Here is a 22,556-nt window from a genome sequence, read left to right as displayed (position 1 = left end):
GTATGATTATAAATATGCATATAAAGATGCTACGATGAGATAGCTGACTTCATCTAACTAGCAAATGTTGTCCAGGCTACGTTGGTGATGCAGTTTTTTTTTAATATGTATGATATTTTTGTCATGCGATTTTAAAGCCGGTCCTACAACCGCATCCAAGAATAACATGCAGCTTATCTCAGAACTGTCGGTGAAAATTATTCTTGGAGCTAGGTTTAATTGAGCTGCATTTTAAAGAGGTGCAATTTCACAATTTGTGTATATTTTCTAAGTTCACTATTTTGTCATGTGTTGAGAAAAACACAGATTTTAAAATTACATGGTCTAATATTTACATTTAGCATATAACTGCAACATTATTTTTTCGTTTTTTTTTTTTTTAAGACTCGAAAGGACTTGAAATTCAAAATTTCAGACTTGTGACTTTACTCGGACTTTTACACCAGTGACTTGAGACTCGACTCTGACTTGCCTGACATTACTTGAGACTTGACTTGAGACTTGAGGATAAAGACTTGAGACTTACTTGAGACTTGCAAAACAATGACTTGGTCCCACCTCTGCTATCTACACACTCCAAACACACTAAACATGACAAATCTCTCACATCTCAAGACTCGCTGTCAATCTCTCCCTCTCTCTCTCTCTCTCTCTCTCTCTCTCTGTCTCTCTCTCTCTCTCCACTTTATCTCGGCTGTAACATCTGATGATGTCAAATGAGGACACGAGGATGCGTGGCACATTAAATGTTGCACAACGTATTCGTGAGTTTCATATCAGATAAGAAAAATATTTTCAGAAACCGTTCAGATGCACTTTTATCATTTTGTCCTATAAATTTGTTCCATCATGTGACTCGGCTGTCATATAAACACGTCTGTGTTCTTATTTAGTCACAGATCAGATCATCACATCTGTCAGGACAGAAAAACTAGCAGCAGTAAAAAGTACTGCAGAGTCTCAGGTTCGTGTTCAGCCCAGGCTCTGTGCTGCAGCTCAGCCCCTCTCTCTCCCCCCACTTTCTTTACTGTCTCAATGGTCTCTGTCCAAAAAACAACAACAAAGAAATATCTGTGAAAAAGTAGAGTTCATAAACTCAAACCATGAATGAATAAATAAATAAAATAAAATGCAAACATTTTATTTTGAAGGAAATTTAGTTTAATTTGTTGAACAAACCCAGAAAGTTGATTCTGTTTATCTGGACTTTGTGTTATCAGTTTTAATTCTAACTATGAACAAAATGTGGTTTAGCTTTTCCTGTCATGACGTCTGTACCTCCTGTTGAAAGCAGCTCACAGAGAGACAGAGACAGCGAAGCGACAGCAGCATCAGAATACAGAGGACCAACATTTACTTATGATTTACTGCAGAATCAGAATCAGCTTCACATAGAAAAGCTCCAGTTAACAGAGAAACACAGCGACTGAGTGACGGCTCTGCTGCACAGGAAACTGATACTGCTGAAAACTGAGCATCTTAAAATGTCTTCCATCATTGATGAGGATCCAGAGTTGAGCATGAATGTGAAATACAGCAAAGGAGAGGACAGAGGAGAGAGACTGGAGGGACTGGTCCTCCTCCATGAGAATGTGGACTCCTGCACAGACCATCAGGTCCATGTTTCAACACAGGACGGAGGTAAGTATCAAATACTGAGGCATCAGGAATCAGGAGAGACTGTTTCCATCTTCTCAATAAAATATCAAACTAATACAGATCCATCAAAGCTTTTGGATCCAGAGACTCAGTTTATTCATGGTGTGGAGGAAAGTTCAAGCTTTGGTGAAGGTGTGCAGTCTCTGCTCTTATCATGGTTTATATGTTTCTATATTTTTTTAATGTTTTCTGTTTATTTAGAGAATAAATGATAAAAAGTGTCTAGTTTAAAGTATCAGTGTGTTATTTTAGTAAGTGTAGAAACAAGCTGACAGAAAAGTGTTGGAGGAGTTATCTCACAGATCAGTGGTGAAGGCAGAAATATAAGAAACAAGGAAGTGTTGCTCGACACTGTGGAGCGAGTATAACCACAGAAACTACTCAAAGCACACTTTTCACGCTAATTTTAGCTGACAGGAAATCAGACCAATGAATAACAACTCTGTTTTCATTTCAGCAAATCATGGAGATATTGTTTTAATGACATAATACTCATATTATAATAACCAACATTGGCTTCATGATCTGGTCTTTGTGTGAAACACGGCTGATACACATCCGTCTGTTTCTGAGTCACATCAAAGCGTTTCTCTGTCAATCAGAGTCTCTGTTCTCACATATGTAAAAGTCACCTGAAGACAAACATGTGACAAAGTCTCCTGTAAATATCAAAACTGCTGGAATGAACTTGTTCAGCTCATCATCAGGTCGGCTGCAGGTGGAAAGTCTTTCTGACGATAAACCAATAAAATACGCTTGAAAAATGGGAAACAAATTATGATTAAAACATGTTTAATAATTAAATTAACAAATTATTTTCTCTCCATTTTGCCTTCGTAGAAATAAAAGCCCAGAAGAAGCTTCCAGCTGTGAAAAGAAGCCGTTTCAGAGCTGTTGAAGTGAAGCTGGTGGTTCTGTATCTGCTGATGCTGGCTGGAATCACAACACGCTGTGAGGAGTTTTATTATCATGCTCATGATACACTCCCATGTTAAAATGAGCACCTTTGCTGCAGTAAAAACATGTTTCCATTCAGGACCAAATGAGTTTTGGTCTCTAAGGATAGTTTCCTCTTCATAAAAACTGCACGGTGGCATTTTAAATGGAATTCTCTGATCAATAATATGAGCTGCTGTGTGGTACAGCCTGACCAACACGTTGGTTTTGCTGACTGAGCTTCTAGTATTTCATCAGTCTGTTACTTAGCACTGATTAGCAGGTGTGTGTCTGTGTGCATGATTCCTGGCTCATATCTTGTGTGTGTTGTGGAGGTGGAGTGAATGTTCTTGTTGTTCCTTCAAACTCTTCACTCAACACGGTGATTCTGTGATTATCTCAACAAAGCAGACAGGCAGCAGCATCTGCTGCAGACTGATGCAGGTGCAGCCACACTATGTTAGACAGTGGCCGTCTGTCATTGTGCGACTAGTTAGTTCACTTGGTGTATTAAGCAGGTAGCTAACAAGCTAATGTTAGCTCCATTCATCTCATAGGAAAATGAAAAACTTTATTTAAATCATTTTAAATTTTAAATCTTCGGTTTTGTTGCATTTCTAACCAGATATTTTAGTGAGTTTGGAAAAACAGCAGCTGCAGAAAGAAGTGAAGCTGAAGGACAAGATGGAAGGTAAGAAACTATTAAGAAGTATTAAAGTTGGAGATGACTGTATTTGAGAGTGGGCTAATTTTATGTTTTAAATCAGGTTCTTGTGTAAAGATAATCTGATAAAAAGAAACAAAACAAGTTACAGCTGCTGACCTCCCAAACTAACATAATCAGGAGAAAACTGTTCAAAGTCAAAGGCAGCTCAGCCCTACAGACTATCAGGTTATGTTGTCCACGGTGTCGTGGAAGCATCAGGACCCAAATGCAGAACATGGTGGGCAAATGTTAAACATAAAGTGTGTTTATTCCAGGAAAGTACAGATGGTGCAGAAACAGGAAACATTAAAGTCCATAAGAAAGAAAAACAGGCAAAAACATTAGGAACAGCACAGCTCGTGAGACGACTGGACAAAGGGTGAGGGAAACAATGGGAATGAATACATGAGGTAATGTGGGACGATGAAACAGGAGGGGAACACAGCTGAACCTAATCACAGGAAAACAGACAAAGAAAGTAAACTAAATACCAAACACAGCAGACACAGGTTAAACAAAGATTAAACAGGAAGTAATCAAACAAAGGAAACAGAAAATGTTAGCTCCATTCATCTCATAGGAAAATGAAAAACTTTATTTAAATCATTTTAAATTTTGAATCTTCGGTTTTGTTGCATTTCTAACCAGATATGTTGGTGAGTTTGGAAAAAGAGCAGCTGAAGGACAAGATGGAAGGTAAGAAACTATTAAAAACTGTCAGAGTTGGAGACGGATTTGAAAGGTAACTGATTTGACATTTTGAATCAGCTTCTTGTGTTAAGATAAAAAAAAGAAACAAACCAAATGACAGCAGCTGACCTCCCAAACTAACATAAACAGGAGAAACTGTTCACAGTCAAAGGCAGCTCAGCCCTACAAACTCCTTCAGAGTGAAACAGGAAACACACAGTGAGAGCTGCACTTCCACAGGAAGTACCTGATCACATGGAAACACCTTTGATATGAGGAAGTGTTGATTCCCACGGCAGCTTGTCTGTTCTTTCAAAAACCTAAAGATAACATCTCTGACTGCAGGTGTAGAAATGCTGTTTGACTCTTCACCTTCTTCCTCCACACTGAAGCACAATTATTCTGAATCCTGTCAGTGGTTTTTGTTCACAGTTGATACGTATTTAGCTCATCAGATTTCCTGTAGTTCTAACACCTCCACCCACAGGACATGTTAAAGAACAATGGCTGCACAAGTTTCTGACTCTTATTGATATTTGACAAAGCAGAGGAAGAAGATTATTTCTGTTTAACGTTTCACTCATTTTATTTTATTTTATTTTATTTTATTTTGACTGAAACATTTTAGATGCTTTGAACAAGAGTGAATTCAACAAACTTCACTTCAAACACAATAAACTGAACCACAGTTACAACGAGCTACAGACTGAACATCAAGGTAAGAAAGTATTTAAAATTAACAAGAAAATACTAATGTCAGATAAAATTTATATTTACATTTTTTAACATGTTTTTTTCTATAGAGACAAAACGACTCAACAGTCAGTTACAGAGCCGTTATGATGAACTGAGTAAAAACCACAGTCAGCTACAGGAAGAAGTGAAGAAGCTGAAGGAGAAGATAGAAGGTAATAAAGTTTGAATAACTAATAGAAAACATCAGTGTTACACAGTGATAACCTGATTGTGTCTTTGTTTTGAATCCTAAATGTTTGATGCTGTGTAACAGTTTCTCTGTATAAATGTAAGTTTCAGTTCATTATGAATAAGAGAGAAAACCTGAGTTTAAATGAAGCATTTACAGGGAAAATGACAGGGACCAAAGATTAATGTGATACAACATGACACAAAGTCTGTCTTTAAAACATGTGTTTGACTTTAAGAGAAGTGTCCTGAAGAATGGACGAGGTTTGGAAGCAGCTGTTACTTTAAATCCACTGAGAGTAAAACTTGGTCTGACAGCAGGAGAGACTGTCAGGATAAAGGAGCTGATCTGGTGATGATAAACAGCGAAGAGGAACAGGTGGGTGTGTTTGTTCATGTCTGTGTGATCTTTGATGGAGCTGACAGTGAGTTACAAAGTTCTTCATACTGTGAATTAAAGCCACACATTGATGATAAGTATACATGTGCAAACATACAGACACATAAACAAAGCAGCACATTCATTCCATCAGAAACACAACAGTTAGAAACTATGGAGGAAAATAAAGGGGAAAAGATTGAGGGAGAGCTAACCTGTAAAAATGAGTTTCAGCCGTTAACAGTCAGCTGACCTGATAGTCTGAGGAAGGCTGTTCCACAGTTTGGCTGCAACAAGCTCAAAAGCACGACGGCCTCTGGTTTTCAAATCAGAGCGAGGGACAGTTGGGAGACGCTGATTAGATGATCAGAGAGGCCGGCTGCAGTGATAAGGTCCAAGAAGCTCTGCTATATAAGCAGGGGCCTGTTCATGCACAGCTTTATATGTTCATAACAGGATTTAAAAGAGGATTCTGAAGTTCACTGTAAGCCAGTGAAGAGAAGCAAGAATAGGTGAGATATGAGACTGCAGGCCAGGTTTTGTTTGCAGCCTTGCTGCTGAGTTCTGCACTAACTGCAGACCAACTATGGAGGACTGAGAAATGCAGGTGAAAAGTGAATTACAATAATCAGGCAGGAGAAAGTATGAACTCAAAGTTCCAGATGATTGAATCACAGTAAAGATTTGATCTTTGCAATATTTCTGAGGTAAAGGAAACAAGACTGGGTGACCTTTGACATGTGAGGCTCAAAATGATCTTTAACAGGTGATTGGATGTTACTGGTGAGGGGGACGATGTACTGACTGACCTCCTCAGAGGAACTGAGCCAAACAGCACAACTTCAGTTTGAGATGAAGGAAGTTTAAATCCATGAAGTGATGACAGAGAAGCATTCACTGAGGCAGGAGAGGCTCGACAGAAAAGCATTAGTGTGTGTGTCATCTGCACAGCAGTGCTAGGAGATCCCATTAAAACCATTAAGCAGATGTCACAGGGGCAGCATTTATAAAGAGAACAGAATTGGTCCAAGGACTGAGGCATGTGGGACTCAGATGAGGACACACATTGATTAATATGAAGTATCTGTTTGATAAGTATGAAGAAAACCATGTGAGAGCAGCACCAGTGATGCCAGTTTGTAGTGTGTTAATAAGAGGAGCACCATCAACAGTATGAAGGCTGCAGAGAAGTCAAGCAGGACTCAAATGGAGTCTTTATCCCAGCGCAGAAGAATCTGGTTAGTAACTTTCATGAAAGCTGTTTCAGTGCTGTGGTTTGTCTGGAACCAGGTTGGAATTGATCAAAGATCTGAAGGAGCTGACGAGCAACTTGATTTAAAACAGTGGGATGTAAGGAGGGTTGATCCCACTCAGAAAGACTCTGGCTGTTTGAAAGTCAGCTGAAATGAAAGGGACTGGTTTCTAATAGAGAGAAGTCAGGGGGAGATGGCAGCAGGAAGGAGTTTGAACTCCAACAACAGAACTGGAGGAGAGACTTGGGGCGGTTGAAGAGGTACAGACTTGAACTCTGACCTGATACTGTTGATGTTGCCAGTGAAGAAATCCAAAAATGTCCACAGTCATTAGAAGACATGGGAGTGACAGCAGTTTGTCTCTGGGAAGACAACACTGACTGTAAGCCTGTCAAAGATGATACATCTGTGATTGGATAGTAGGTCAGACATGTGGAAGGTCAGCGTTATGTGTGGGGCCGACAACATGATGCACTACATGAAATGATGCTGCAGTGTTCATCAATTGTGTGGCAGTGTTGTTAGAGGGATCATCAATAAGTAAATTAGAGTCATCTACTAAAATGACTTTATGAACAATAACAGATGAGAGAAGATTAGAGAATCCATTCAGGAAATGATTGCAGGATTTGGGAGGTGGATCGATTACAATACAGCAAACTGGAGATTCACATTGAATTATGAAGGAGAGAAATTCAAAGCAGTTAAAGAACCAGGATTAAATGGGAACCAGTTCAGATGATCCTTAGAAACCAAGTCAACACAAAACATTGAAATAACAGAAATGTTATAAAATGAGAGAAATCCTCATAATCCAGATTATTTTTCTGATTCAATCCAACTGAATCAAATGATTTGTTAACACTGATTCCACTGCAACACTGACTGAGCTACAGGAGGAGCTGATATTCATTGATTCTTTGGCTCTTTCTGATTTCTGCACAATGGAAGAAAAGTTTCATCACAGTTATTCTTCCTTCAGACATGTTCACAAGATGATGTCACTACAACAGAAGTGCTGAATTATGACTGGAGACAATATTTGTGTCTCTTCTCAAACAGGAATTTATCAATGAACTGAACATGAGAGGATACTCTTGGATTGGTCTGAGATCCAAACAGACATCAGGAGAATATAAATGGGAATGGGTGGACGGATCAGCGCTGACAGAAAGGTGAGACATTAGTTTGTTTCTATTCCAGAGTTATTATTTAGAAGTGAAACATTGATGTTTTGGAAGATAGATCAGCAATACATGAGTTGAGCTATTTTCCAACAGCCCCACAAACTGAATGTAAAGAAAAGCAGAAATCCTCCTTTGAATGAACAGCTGTGCTTGAACTCTCTTCATCTGCAGTCTGTGATGACGTTCAGTTACAACAAGTCAGTTTGAAGGAATCAGGATTGAAACATGTTCAAAGCAGCGACCGACACATTTCACTTTGTTCAATTTGTCTTCATGTTTTTTGTGCTGTAATGTTTCTTTTCTCACAGAACAAAAAGTGTTTCAGAGAATTCCTGTCTCTTCTTCTTTGGTGTTTGTAAAACTTCAGAACATATGAAGGAAGAAGCTTCAGTAAATATGACCTGATAGACACACATTTCAAAGTGATGTCTGTAAACAGCTGACAAAACAGTTTCAAACAGCAGAAAGTCAGCTCTGACTTCTTTTTATTCTCCATTTTTACAGCAGGAAGATTTCATATTCATCAAAGCTTGAAAACTGTTTTAGTGTGCATGATGATTCTCAGAGAAAAGTCTAAAGGAGGGAAAGTGGGCGAGAAACCTGGGAAAGAAATACAGCAAATATTGGAAATATTCCAAAAGAGACGCATATTTATATGAATGTGACAATAGTTATGAGTTTAGTCCAGTTTCATATCAGATTTGATCTCTCTGACAGGTTCTGGGCAGAAGGACATGAGATTCCCAGTTCTGGTTACTATGGAGCCTGCTGTGACGGTGATGGGAAATGGACACAGTCATCTGAATATAGAAATTATAAATATGTGTACAAGACCTTCATCTGTGAGAAATGAGTTTGGTGCTTTGATGTAAATGTTTGAATAATCCAACCAAAGACACCTCACTATGAAATGTCCTGCATGAGCCTCAGACTCAGCTTACAGTCTTTACTTGTTCATTCTGCATCATATATTGATTACATATATTGTCCCTCTGTGCTCTGTGCTGTACAGTAAGGTTGGAAGTCATCCACACAAAAACTTGAAGTACTTCATTACTCTGTAGTTCCAGCAAATTGTTCTAATAAAAGTCAAAGTGCAGCTTGTCTTTACTTTGCTTTACTTGGTTTATTCATCAGTCTGTTGGTCCTAAAACTACAGTAAATGTCTTGTTTCTAAAAGTGCAGCAAAAAATATGTTTGATTAATAAGAATTTTAAAGGTTCTGATCAGCTGGAACATCAGAAGGACATTTTTATACCTCTGTGTATGTGAAAGTGACAGAAAGACATTAAATGTTAATTGTGTTATGTGAGTCATATATATTTAGTTTTGCATTTTATATGGAAGTTGTATTTTGAAATGAAAAAAAAAAATTTAATATAAAGCTTTAAGTGTTGATGACTTTAATTACAGATAAAATAACTTATTCAGTAACTTATTGGTTGAATTGTAAAAGAGAGAAAACGGCTTCAGAGCTCTAAGTGTCGCTATATTAAAGGTTCAACATTTAACTTGGAGACACTTTGAAATATTTCAAAACATCAACAGAATATAAAGAAAACATCTCTGACGTCATGTTCAACACATCTATATATGAACTGAAGTTAGCATCCAGCTAATGTCAGCCTGTACCCTCATGTAATACCACTTTGTACCACAAGAGGCTGCAGTGAGTCAGCATCTAGTCTGCACTGAGCTCACATTTGTATAGTTGTTGTTGTACTACAGCATTAGGTCAGACCACAAGTGTGTTGTTCTTTTACAATAAACAGCAACAATCAGAAAGTGTGTTTGGATTGACAACAACTGTGATGACACATTATAACCTGTTATTAAAGTTCTGCCCCTGCTTTGATCAAATGTGGGTTACTGCTGGTTAGTTAGTGTGACTTCATACAAACCTGTGTGTTACACCAGTGGAAGAAGCTTTTCCTTCATCAGTCTTCTTGTTTCTTACTATAGGGGTGAACAGCTACACTAACACTCTCTGGCTCTAAGCTGCCCCCCTGTGGTCACAGTTGTAGTCAGTGTTGGTATGAAATGTTTGAAAGCTTCAGCACCACAGACAGCTGCAGGCAGCTCCACCCTCTCTGTACCATGTCTGCAACCTGTAACTTCAGTGTGTTGGGTTTAAATATTGAAATAAACTCTGGCTGCACATCGTTCTGGTTTTCTTTTTTAAAAAAGGTTAAATAGTGTAAAATATGTAAATGTACAAAGAAAATGAAGAAACTGTAGTGGTCCATGAATAACTACATGGATGACCCTTTTATGAATAGGGATGTTGTTAAACGGTTGTAAACATATGTTGTGTAGCAGGAAGTCACGTATACTGAGACACACACACACATACAAACACATTCACAGTGTGTGTTCTCTGAATAAAAGGCTGCGAGGGGAGTTTGGAGTTGGCTACAGGGAGCTTGTGTCAGTTCTGGGAGGCAATCTCCCCTTGCAAGCAAACCGTACCAGTGGCTCTTGTGTTGTGTTTGCAGTCTCTCGTGGTCTGAATCCAGCAGGGTCGTATGTTCAGACCCAACAACAAGCAACACAAGGGAATGCAGACAATGAATACAAACAATAAGGGAACAGACCACAGGTGGGAACAAAGAGCAGAGGCTAATCGTCAGTTTTACTCACAGAGGGAGGATAGTAGGAGCGTCGTCTCCTCCGGCCTGAGGAAACAGGAGAGTTTGGAGCTGCTGATGCAACATCATTCCAGCTGAAGAGCCTGTGATGAGCCGGCCCGTAAAATCTCCGGCGAGCAAAACGGCATCATCCAGGTGGAGTCGGCAGCTGGTGATAGGTTGTTGCTCCACGTGAGAAGGAAATCTGCACTTTTTTCTTCTTGGTGAAGGAAAAAGGGAAACCGGATAATTGAGCCTCTGATGGCCCCAGACAGGAAACTCTTTGAGGATCGAGGTGGAAGAGCTTATGAGGAGGCAGGCCAATGAGCGGGCAGCACAGAGGCTGATCAACAACCGTGAGCAACCAGAGATGGGTGGATGATGCCCACTTTCAGCTGCAGAGCATCAGGTGCAGGCGGGGCAGCAGGTGGACGAACACGGCGTCTTTGAGGACCCCTTAGAGCCCGGTGAGTACCACTGAAAATGTGCTCGTACCAGGGGTGAGCCAACGCTTCCACTTCAGCTTTTCCTCAAGAAAGGAAACGGCTACTTGCTGCCACTTGTAGGTCGGAGTCTGCTGCTTTATTTTAGTGCTCGAGATCTCCTGTCATGTACCGCTGTGTGAGGCAAGGCAGGATAGCAGATAAAATGTGGGAGTCGGAGACCAAACTTAAAGACAATTTATTACTGACTACAAAAACACCATAACTAGACCAAGAAATACTAAACAGACGAACACACAGCTGGAGGGAATGAAGGAGGCTGTGAGAAGAAACACAAGGGAACAGATCACAGGTGGGAACAAAGCTGAACATAATCAAACTAACGAGACCAGGAAGCAAAACTAAACAAGATGCACACAGGACGAGAGACTGTCAGAGTAAAACAGGAAACAGCAGAAACACACTGAGACACAGACTGACTGAACACAGGGAACAGAGGGAGGGAGAGAAACAGAGACACGACTGGGGAACAGGCCAATCAGCATGGAGACAAGACTGACTTCACAGAGAGATACTAACACAGGAAGAGGGCGGGGACACAGAGGAGGGATGATAACAGAGAACCTGAGGCTAGATAACAAACTAAGACCTGGGACACAAACAGAGACACAACAATCATAACCAAAACTTCACCTCAGAACACATGAAATGAACCAGAATCAGACGTCAAACACAAACGCTGGCTCACAGACCAGGACCATGAGCCTCCACACAGAAAGACTCCACCCAAAAGTGTTAGGATGCCTGGGTGGTTGACCCAGGGTTTTTTGAGTTTATTATATTATTTATAATTTCTAGTCTTTGGGTTTTTGTTAGAGTCATGTCTTATGGTTTGTCTCTGTGTAATCCTTAGTTGCTGTCTCCCCTGTCCGCTATATCTCCGTGTCCAGTCAGTGTCTGTGTCTGCCCTGGTCCCACGTCTCTGTTCCCTCTGTGTTGCCTGCATGTGAGTCTGTGTCTTTGTTGAGTCGGTGTTATGTGTTTCCTGTTTTACTTTGAAGGTCTCTATCTTATCTCAGTGTGCTCAGTTTATGCTTCCTTGTCTCGTCAGTTCTGATTTGCCCCAGCTGTGTTTCCCTCCTGTTGTCCATTCCCTGATTGCTCCCTCTATGTATTTAAGCCCTGTGTTTCAGTTTGTCATTGTCGCGATCTACCGTTTATTTTGCTGTGTGTTTTGTCTGCCTGTGTAAGTTATTTGGATTCTTACATTTGTTCTGTTTGAGTTCAGCATCAAAGCTGTTTCAGTTTACGTTTGTCTCTGGAGTCTGCACCTTGGGTCCTTTTCTTGCCTGCACACAGCCGTCACATAACAGAAGATCGCGACCAGAACATGGACCCCGCAGACTCTTTTTCCTCAGAGTACAACACTGAGATGGAGCGGATGGTGAGCCTGCTCGACCGCATCGCCCAGTCCCCGGATTTACGGACCATGGCAGTTGGGCTGAGTGCGGTGGAGGCCATCATTCGATATAACCCCCGGCTTAGCCAGTTTGCTAAGGACACTAAGTTGGGGAACACCATAACTGCCTGGAGAGAGCAAGTCAGACCTGGTGAGCTTGCTCTCTCACTCACTACAGCTTCCCCACCGCTGCCCCAGCACAACACACACTCTCCTCCTGTCTCAACATTGCCACGGACTTCCTCTCCCTCCCCACACCAGCTGGGTTCTCGTTCGCCTGCCTTTTTCCTGGCGGCTATGTGGTCGGAGGATGAGGAGGAGGTCCCTTTTTCTCCACCGGTTCCTGTTTCCTCATCCCGAAGGAAACGGCGTTCAGGCCGCCGCCACTCCAGAACTGTTGAGCAAACTCCTCTCGGGGGAGACGGTGACTGTTTATCGCATGCTCCATTTGAGCATTCTGACTCTGGACATTCTGACATCACACCCACTGTGAGTAACAGTGTGTTTCACTCTGAGGAATCTGTTTCACCTGAGCCAGCTAATACAGAGACTGTTAGCCAAGTTGCTTCTTTGGATTGTTTAGTTTTCCAGTCATCTGTTCTGCAACCTGGTCCTGCTGGAGGGTCCGAGGGGCCCGTCCGGCCTTCATCTGTTGGTCCCGCTGGGGTTCTGGAGAACCGCTCCAGCCATCTTCAGTCTCCACTGGAGACTCCAGTGAGTGGCCCGCTCAGCCGTCTGTTCCCGCTGGAGGGTCCGAGGGGCCCGTCCAGCTTTCGTTTGTCTCCTGCTGGAGGGTCGAGGGGCCCGTCCAGCCTTTGTTTGTCTCCTGCTGGAGGGTCCGAGGGGCCCGTCCAGCTTTCATTTGTCTCCTGCTGGAGGGTCCGAGGGGCCCGTCCAGCTTTCATTTGTCTCCTGCTGGAGGGTCCGAGGGGCCCGTCCAGCCTTTGTTTGTCTCCTGCTGGAGGGTCCGAGGGGCCCGTCCAGCAACCCACGCCGTCGCCTGCAGCTCCACCCTCGCCTGGCCCAGCCTCCGAGTCTTCGCCTTCGGCATCGCCTGGTCCTGCCTCGCTCCGCCTAGCGTCGTTTGCGCCTGAGGTCTCCGTGCCGTCTCAGCCTGCTCGTCCTGCACGTCCTGTCTGACCGCTTTCCAGGCCGATGACTGGACGTCATGGTCGGCCCCCTGACCTACGTCGCCACCGGTGCCTCCAGCCCGGCCGGCCTCCTGACCTGCTCCGTCGTCGCCGGTGCCTCCCACCTGCCCGGCCCCCTGAACTGTTTCCTGGGATCTTGGGCCGTCAGCCTTCGGGCCGGCCCCCTGAACTTTTTGTGACCTGTTTTTCCTGGCCGCCTGCGCCTGTCGTGAGCCTGTTTTTGATCTGTTGCTTTCCCGGCTCCAGTGTTTACACTTTTTTTTGTTTCTGGCTCCTTGTGTTTGGTTTGTTTCGAGCCCTCCTTCCTGTTTCCCCCACCGCCCACCCTGGTTGGGTTGTTTTTTGTTTTGGTGTCGGTTTGGGCTGTCTGGGAGCCAGCCCTTTGGGGGGGGGGGGGGGGGGGGGGTGCTGTTAGGATGCCTGGGTCTTTCACCCAGGGTTTTTTGAGTTTATTATATTATTTATAACTTCTAGTCTTTGGGTTTTTGTTAGAGTCATGTCTTATGGTTTGTCTCTGTGTAATCCTTAGTTGCTATATCCCCGTGTCCAGTCAGTGTCTGTGTCTGCCCTGGTCCCACGTCTCTGTTGTAGTGCCTGCATGTGAGTCTGTGTCTTTGTTCAGTCTGTGTTATGTGTTTCCTGTTTTACTTTGAAGGTCTCTGTCTTATCTCAGTGTGTTCAGTTTACGCTTCCTTGTCTCGTCAGTTCTGATTTGCCCCAGCTGTGTCTCCCTCCTGTTGTCCATTCCCTGATTGCTCCCTCGATGTATTTAAGCCCTGTGTTTCAGTTTGTCATTGTCGTGATCTACTGTTTATTTTGCTGTGTGTTTTGTCTGCCTGTGTAAGTTATTTGGATTCTGCTGAGTTAAAGCTTATTATCTCTGTCATAGAAAATATTAAAAACAAAACTTCTTTCAGTGTTTTACATTCTTGTAACTGAACTTCAGATCTTGTTGAATGTTGTTTTCATTTGTACATAACTGACAGTCTGACGCCTCCTGACGTGTCAGAAGAACTGTGACTCGTCCTGTTTTACTTCCTCTTTGTTTTCTCTTCAAAGCTGTCGGACTTAAAGACACAGACAGACGGTGAAGCTGCTCAAAGATCTTTCAGCTCAAAATGTCTACAGAAATTCAAAGTGTTGAAGATTTCAGGGTGAAATACAGCAGAGGGTCCCAAGAGGATGGAGGAGTGAGAGAGCAAAGTGAGGTGGAGGTGTTAGATGATGGAGAGCAGCACCCTGACGTTGGCCTACAAGAAGCTGGTAAGCAGGAAATCATCAAAGTGACCAAACCAAAGAAAATGTTGGTGATGAAAGTGTTGTTCAGTGTCTTTCAAAGCTCTGATATCCGACCACTTTAAGACATATTAGTGTTCGTGTCACATGTGCCCAGAATATGTTTCCAGTTTCAGTCCAAACTGGCACACAGATCATTTGTTGCACTGGGCCTGTTTACTCCCAGTTAGGAGCTCCGTTTCTAACCGTCTGACTGTTTCAGTGTCTGTGGCTTCAAGTCAAACTGGTTCAGCTGCTGCTCTGCTTTCAGGAAGAGGTCTGTGAGTGACAGAGAGAAGCAGCCAATAGGAGCAGCACAGCTCTTTCTGCTTCCTCTCCAAGTGATAACATGACTGTAAATGCAGCCAGATTGTCCACACAGTCATTGTTTTAAACATATGTGAATGTCGAGTTTGTCCGACAATGTTGTGCTTCCAAAAATGCGTCTTTCAGAGGTGCAGAGCAGCAGCTTGGTATGCAGCTGCAGTGTGTTAGCAGCTTCCCCCTGCAGTTAATGCAGCACGTTTAAATCAGTAGTTCATAGTTGTTCTGTGGTCTGACAACAGGAACAGAAAGATGCAGATTCATTGTGAGTTCAGCTGCATCAAAATGCAGTATGAGTGAGTGTAGAGAGGAGAGAAGCAAACTGATGGAAACAGCTAGCAGAAAGCTAACTGAGTGTAACTGAAGCACAAACACAGAGTAACACACACCCAGCACCACTCTGTTATAAATCAGCTTTAAAGTTTCCACAGTTCATGGTTGTTCCTCAGCATTACACTTTCCTCACAGCTCTGACCCGCGTGCAGATGATCATCATACAAACGAATATTCTGGGACTCTCCTCCATATTTGTCCCTCAGGTTTCTACACTTCTTTCTACGTTCCCTCACGTCCATCAGGATAGTTTTGCTCATTTAGTCCTTATATTGAGAGGAGGATTGTTTTTCTCTCACTGATCTATTCAAAAGCTGCGACAAAGAAGTGGCCAGAAATGCACCGACCGATCACAACAGCTGGAATGGACTAATATTACTTTGTCCTTGTTTGAGTTCCTGTAACTTTTTAACAAACTCGACTGATTTGTTTGGTAACTCTGATTTACTTTCTACTGGGATCATTCCTACAGTGAGGATTAATAAAAAGCTCCAAAGTCTCTCATTAGTGCTTCATAAATGGACTTTTTGTTTTATCTTTGTAGATGTTCACACCGAGAAGAAGCTTCCAGCTGTGAGAAGAAGCTGGTTCAGAGCTTTTGAAGTGAACCTGGGAGTGCTGTATCTGCTGATTGTGGTGGGAATCATGACACGCTGTGAGGAATTTGATTCCAATATGTTAGAAGTTTGATTTTGAACATTAGAAGTGAAATGATTTGATGCTGCAGACCTGATTGTGTTTAGTTCCTGTTCCCACACTGCAGTGTTTCTCCTACTTCACTGGAAAACACACAAACAGCAAACTTGTTACTGTAATGTTATTGTAGGGTCGACCTCACAACATAAAGCACCTTGAAGCTGTTGCTGTGATTTGGAGCTGTAGAAGTAAAACTGAATTGAATGATTAAGACAACGTGTGTCCTCCAGTTGGACAAACCTCCAACACCTAAGTAGCACACAGGTGTAATCCTAGTCAGGTGCTTTCAGTGTGGAGGAGCTCCAGCTCTGAGCCCACAGACACCTTTAGGTAGAAGCTTGTTTCCACCCCTTGTATCTCACTCTTTCAGTCAGTACTCACTGCTTGTGTTCATTACTGAGGTGAAGGTAAGAATGTAGCTCATCTGATAAACCAGCAGCACTTTCATGCTCAGCTCTCTCTTCACCCCAACAGACAGGATCACTGCACCAATCTGGCTTCTAACATCCTGCTGCTTTCTTTTCTCACTCGAGAACAAAATTCAAGGATTCATTAACTTCTTTACTTGGAAGAAACTCATTTCCAGCCTTAAACAGGCACAACACCCTTTTCCAGCTGAGAACCTCAGAATTGAAGGTGCTAAATGTCATCCCAACTACTTCACACTCAACTTCAACCAACCTACAGTAAGCTGGACGACATCACTCCCACACATCCTGGAGAGAATGAAGAGCTCGTCCAGTGCTGCATGACCAGGATGGAAACCACACTGTTGCTCTGAATTTGAGATTTCACAATTGGATGGAGTTTCTCCTTCAATATTCTGACATAAACCTTCTCAGGGAGGCTGAGGAGTGTGATCTCCTGAAGTTTGAACCCACCAGCCCAGATTTACAAATCCAGAGGCCGAGTGCCCGACTCTCATGTAATGTTGCAGAGGTGTGTTAACCAGGACGGCCCAACAACAAGGAGTATTTCCTGGTGACCTCACAGTAAGATGTGCAACATTTAAGTGCACTGTAATTTCAAAAAACTTTTCCTCCTTATGTTGGACACTTTTTCACACAAGTACTTCTGTATTCCTTTGAAAATCAAATCAAAGAACACAAAAAATGAACTGCATCAGTTTTCTTGAAAGTGCAAAATGTAGAAATGAAAGGAAAAGTTACAGAGTGACCTAAAAAGGGAAAAAACACAAATAACTGAACACAAACATCTTGTTCTTTTTAAAATCTTCGGTCAGCAGTGAAGCTAAATTTAATTGTTGTTCATTTAAAGAGTGTTTGAGACGTGGTTCAAACTTTCCACATCGACTGGATGAACCTCAACAGTTCAACAGTTTGTTTCTCTATAAGGCAACAGCAAGAAAACAAACTGTAACTGACAAAATAACATTTCCTGGGTCGAACCAACTGTGACACTGAGATGTGACTGTGTTTGTGCTTTTATGTGTGAACGTTCAACGTCTTTAGAAAAAGAAGAGTTTATACATTTTCTGCTTTATGCAAACTCAGTCAAAAGCTCAACAAAGTACACATATTGTACAACACAGAGTTTTATCTGTAGTTAAGAGAAACAATAAATGCAGTTAAGACATTTTTATGCAAATTAATCACACGGTCTGTGTTTCCTTACATGCTGCCACTTCCTCAAAGCTTCTTTCGGCCTGAAAGCAGACAGAAGGCTGGACAAGAATAAAACAGCTCGATATCTACCAGGGTCAGTACTGCAGGACTGTTAGAGTACAGTTTAAACTCCTGCTCAGCGTCTCAGTCCTCTCACCATGTCCTCAGATATTTATGCTGAACCAGATCTATCAAAGAAGGTGAGATACAGCGGAAAGGAGGACGGAGCAGAGTGGGAGCAGAGGGAGGTGGATATCTACGAGAGCACAGATGAGATCAGAGATAGTTATGATCATTTTCAGTCACAGGAAGGAGGTAAGTCAATTATGAATCTAAATGTACTTCCAGTTTGTTACAGTCAGCTTTTAATGCCAAATTACTGCAGCCCATCAAACATCTGTTTCTCCATTTGCTGTATGAACCTTTTTAATTTAAATTCTTTCCCACAAGTTTGTACGTCACTTATTGATTAACAGGAACTTCTTTCAGTCACAGTGCAGATGTTATATTTCCTTTGTTTTTTGGCAACCGACCCTTTTATGACGTTAAACTGATACAACCACAACCACAGGTCTATTAACCACAGACTGACAGGAAATAAGCACAGACCAACATCCACACTGCTTTCTAACAGGACCACAGACTCATAATCCTCCTTCAGTCCTGAAGGGCTCTTTCAGATGTGCTACACTGGGTCTAAGAGTGCTGTGCCTCCTGATGTTAGCTGGGATCATCATCCTGTCCATATGCTGTAAGATAAGATACAACCTCTGAACTTCTCCTGCAAATGAATGTATGACTGATACTGAATCCCAGCAGCCAACAAACATGCAGCTTCACAACCAGAACGTGTCCTTCTGCCACAGCAAATACAGGAAGTACCTGATCACATGGAAACACCTTTGATATGAGGAAGTGTTGAAGCCTCAGAGCAGCTTTGACTGAATGTAAAAAGACATATTTTCAGTGAGAACAGGCACATGTCACATGAGTCAGAATCTATTCTTTCAAAGCATATAGATAACATCTCTGACTACAGGTGTAGAAATGCTGTTTGACTCTTCACCTTCTTCCTCCACACTGAAGCACAATTATTCTGAATCTTGTCAGTGGTTTTTGTTCACAGTTGATACGTATTTAGCTCATCAGATTTCCTGTAGTTCTAACACCTCCACCCACAGGACATGTTAAAGAACAATGGCTGCACAAGTTTCTGACTCTTATTGATATTTGACAAAGCAGAGGAAGAAGATTATTTCTGTTCAACGTTTCACTCATTTTATTTTATTTTATTTTATTTTATTTTGATTTCACTGATATATTTCAGATGCTTTGAACAAGAGTGAAAACAAAAGACTTCATGCTAAATACAACAAACTGAACCACGTTTACATTGACACCAAAAAGAATCACACTGAGCTCCAGGATGAACTTCAAGGTAAGCAAACACCAAGTTCTTATATCACAGATATATTTGTAGAACATTTTAACTTAATTTTTATCTGTTTTTCTCTGAAGACACAAAAACCAGCCTGACTCAGTTACAGAGCAGTTATGATGAAGTGAGTACAAGCCACAGTCAGCTACAGGAAGAAGTGAAGAAGCTGAAGGAGAAGATAGAAGGTAAGAAAGTTTGAATAACTAATAGAAAACATCAGTATTACACAGTGATAACCTGATTGTGTCTTTGTTTTGAATCCTAAATGTTTGATGCTGTGTAACAGTTTCTCTGTATAAATGTAAGTTTCAGTTCATTATGAATAAGAGAGAAAACCTGAGTTTAAATGAAGCATTTACAGGGAAAATGACAGGGACCAAAGATTAATGTGATACAACATGACACAAAGTCTGACTTTAAAACATGTGTTTGACTTTAAGAGAAGTGGTGTCCAGAAGAATGGACGAGACTTGGTACCAAGTTTTACTTTAAATACACTGAGAAGAAAACTTGGTCTGAGAGCAGGAGAGCCTGTCAGGATAAAGGAGCTGATCTGGTGATCATAAACAGCAAAGAGGAACAGGTGGGTGTGTTTGTTCATGTCTGTGTGATCTTTGATGGAGCTGACAGTCATCTGTTACTTGTGTCTTTGACCTGCTGTCAGTCTGTGACCTGCTTCCTGTCTCCACTCTGATGGATTTCTTGGATTCTCCTTTTTTGTTGCAGACACATTCAAACGTAAAGTTTTTACACATTTGACAAACATACATTTACACAGAAATGTTATAAAATGAGAGAAATCCTCATAATCCAGATTATTTTTCTGATTCAATCCAACTGAATCAAATGATTTGTTAACACTGATTCCACTGCAACACTGACTGAGCTACAGGAGGAGCTGATATTCATTGATTCTTTGGCTCTTTCTGATTTCTGCACAATGGAAGAAAAGTTTCATCACAGTTATTCTTCCTTCAGACATGTTCACAAGATGATGTCACTACAACAGAAGTGCTGAATTATGACTGGAGACAATATTTGTGTCTCTTCTCAAACAGAAATTTATCAGTAATTTCAGAGGATTCTCTTGGATTGGTCTGAGAGCTAAATGGACATCAGGAGGATATGAATGGGAATGGGTGGACGGATCAGCGCTGACAGAAAGGTGAGACATTAGTTTGTTTCTATTCCAGAGTTATTATTTAGAAGTGAAACATGGATGTTTTGGAAGATAGATCAGCAATACATGAGTTGAGCTATTTTCCAACAGCCCCACAAACTGAATGTAAAGAAAAGCAGAAATCCTCCTTTGAATGAACAGCTGTGCTTGAACTCTCTTCATCTGCAGTCTGTGATGACGTTCAGTTACAACAAGTCAGTTTGAAGGAATCAGGATTGAAACATGTTCAAAGCAGCGACCGACACATTTCACTTTTTTCAATTTGTCTTCATGTTTTTTGTGCTGTAATGTTTCTTTTCTCACAGAACAAAAAGTGTTTCAGAGAATTCCTGTCTCTTCTTCTTTGGTGTTTGTAAAACTTCAGAACATATGAAGGAAGAAGCTTCAGTAAATATGACCTGATAGACACACATTTCAAAGTGATGTCTGTAAACAGCTGACAAAACAGTTTCAAACAGCAGAAAGTCAGCTCTGACTTCTTTTTATTCTCCATTTTTACAGCAGGAAGATTTCATATTCATCAAAGCTTGAAAGCTGTTTTAGTGTGCATGATGATTCTCAGAGAAAAGTCTAAAGGAGGGAAAGTGGGCGAGAAACCTGGGAAAGAAATACAGCAAATATTGGAAATATTCCAAAAGAGACGCATATTTATATGAATGTGACAATAGTTATGAGTTTAGTCCAGTTTCATATCAGATTTGATCTCTCTGACAGGTTCCTGGCAGCAGGATATGGGAATGCCGAATATGGTTACTATGGAGTCTGCTGTGACGGTGATGGGAGATGGACACGGTCATATTATTCTGAATCAAAGACCTTCATCTGTGAGAAATGAGTTTGGTGCTTTGATGTAAATGTTTGAATAATCCAACCAAAGACACCTCACTATGAAATGTCCTGCATGAGCCTCAGACTCAGCTTACAGTCTTTACTTGTTCATTCTGCATCATATATTGATTACATATATTGTCCCTCTGTGCTCTGTGCTGTACAGTAAGGTTGGAAGTCATCCACACAAAACCTTGAAGTACTTCATTACTCTGTAGTTCCAGCAAATTGTTCTAATAAAAGTCAAAGTGCAGCTTGTCTTTACTTTGGTTTACTTGGTTTATTCATCAGCCTGTTGGTCCTAAAACTACAGTAAATGTCTTGTTTCTAAAAGTTCAGCAAAAAATATGTTTGATTAATAAGAATTTTAAAGGTTCTGATCAGCTGGAACATCAGAAGGACATTTTTATACCTCTGTGTATGTGAAAGTGACAGAAAGACATTAAATGTTAATTGTGTTATGTGAGTCATATATATTTAGTTTTGCATTTTATATTATGGAAGTTGTATTTTGATTTGAAAAACAAATATTTCATATAAAGCTTTAAGTGTTGATGACTTTAATTACAGATAAAATAACTTACTCAGTAACTTATTGGTTGAATAGTAAAAGAGAGAAAACGGCTTCAGAGCTCTAAGTGTCGCTATATTAAAGGTTCAACATTTAACTTGGAGACACTTTGAAATATTTCAAAACATCAACAGAATATAAAGAAAACATCTCTGACGTCATGTTCAACACATCTATATATGAACTGAAGTTAGCATCCAGCTAATGTCATCCTGTACCCTCATGTAATACCACTTTGTACCACAAGAGGCTGCAGTGAGTCAGCATCTAGTCTGCACTGAGCTCACATTTGTATAGTTGTTGTTGCACTACAGCATTCGGTCAGACCACAAGTGTGTTGTTCTTTTACAATAAACAGCAACAATCAGAAAGTGTGTTTGAATTGACAACAACTGTGATGACACATTATAACCTGTTATTAAAGTTCTGCCCCTGCTTTGATCAAATGTGGGTTACTGCTGGTTAGTTAGTGTGACTTCATACAAACCTGTGTGTTACACCAGTGGAAGAAGCTTTTCCTTCATCAGTCTTCTTGTTTCTTACTATAGGGGTGAACAGCTACACTAACACTCTCTGGCTCTATGCTGCCCCCCTGTGGTCACAGTTGTAGTCAGTGTTGGTATGAAATGTTTGAAAGCTTCAGCACCACAGACAGCTACAGGCAGCTCCACCCTCTCTGTACCATGTCTGCAACCTGTAATGGTTTAATGGTTTAATTATTTATATAGCACATTTAATTACAACAGGAGCGTTGACCAAAGTGCTGTACAAGAATACAACAAACCTAATAAAATAACAAATAACTCTCATGCTGTATTAAAAGCCAGTAAATAAAAATGCCTTTTAAGATAAGATTTAAAAACTCTGACTCT

General features: G+C 41.2%; 1 protein-coding gene across 3 annotated transcripts; it reads left to right on the top strand.

Annotated features, from left to right (window-relative positions):
• The first annotated feature begins 1,208 nt into the window (after window positions 1–1,208).
• LOC120746562 (CD209 antigen-like protein C) lies at window positions 1,209–21,572 on the top strand. Of its 3 annotated transcripts, none has more exons than XM_040051983.1 (9): window positions 1,209–1,641; window positions 2,500–2,610; window positions 3,221–3,286; window positions 3,950–3,997; window positions 4,620–4,709; window positions 19,186–19,290; window positions 19,546–19,688; window positions 20,164–20,270; window positions 21,000–21,572. In XM_040051983.1, exons 1-9 carry the CDS (start codon window positions 1,485–1,487, stop codon window positions 21,118–21,120), a joined length of 948 nt encoding a protein of 315 aa, XP_039907917.1. In that variant the 5' UTR covers window positions 1,209–1,484; the 3' UTR covers window positions 21,121–21,572. The 3 variants fall into 3 exon arrangements, with proteins under 3 accessions (XP_039907917.1, XP_039907916.1, XP_039907918.1); XM_040051982.1 differs by lacking the exons at window positions 19,186–19,290; window positions 19,546–19,688; window positions 20,164–20,270; window positions 21,000–21,572 and adding exons at window positions 4,795–4,899; window positions 5,155–5,294; window positions 7,610–7,722; window positions 8,452–9,039; XM_040051984.1 differs by lacking the exons at window positions 3,221–3,286; window positions 4,620–4,709; window positions 19,186–19,290; ... (1 more) ...; window positions 20,164–20,270; window positions 21,000–21,572 and adding exons at window positions 4,795–4,899; window positions 5,155–5,294; window positions 7,610–7,722; window positions 8,452–9,039.
• Window positions 21,573–22,556: the final 984 nt, after the last annotated feature.

This window comes from Simochromis diagramma, unplaced genomic scaffold (assembly GCF_900408965.1).
Source record: "Simochromis diagramma unplaced genomic scaffold, fSimDia1.1 OVJJ01000171.1, whole genome shotgun sequence".
Classification (NCBI taxonomy): domain Eukaryota; kingdom Metazoa; phylum Chordata; class Actinopteri; order Cichliformes; family Cichlidae; genus Simochromis; species Simochromis diagramma.
This window is presented reverse-complemented; position numbering and strand designations above follow the sequence as displayed.

Coding starts and splice junctions, on each gene's coding strand:
- LOC120746562 (XM_040051982.1), top strand. CDS start 1,485: ATGTCTTCCATCATTGATGAGGATCCAGAGTTGAGCATGAATGTGAAA. Junction 2,611..3,220: donor GGCTGGAATCACAACACGCT/GTGAGGAGTTTT, acceptor ATTTCTAACCAG/ATATTTTAGTGAGTTTGGAA. Junction 4,710..4,794: donor GCTACAGACTGAACATCAAG/GTAAGAAAGTAT, acceptor TTTTTTCTATAG/AGACAAAACGACTCAACAGT.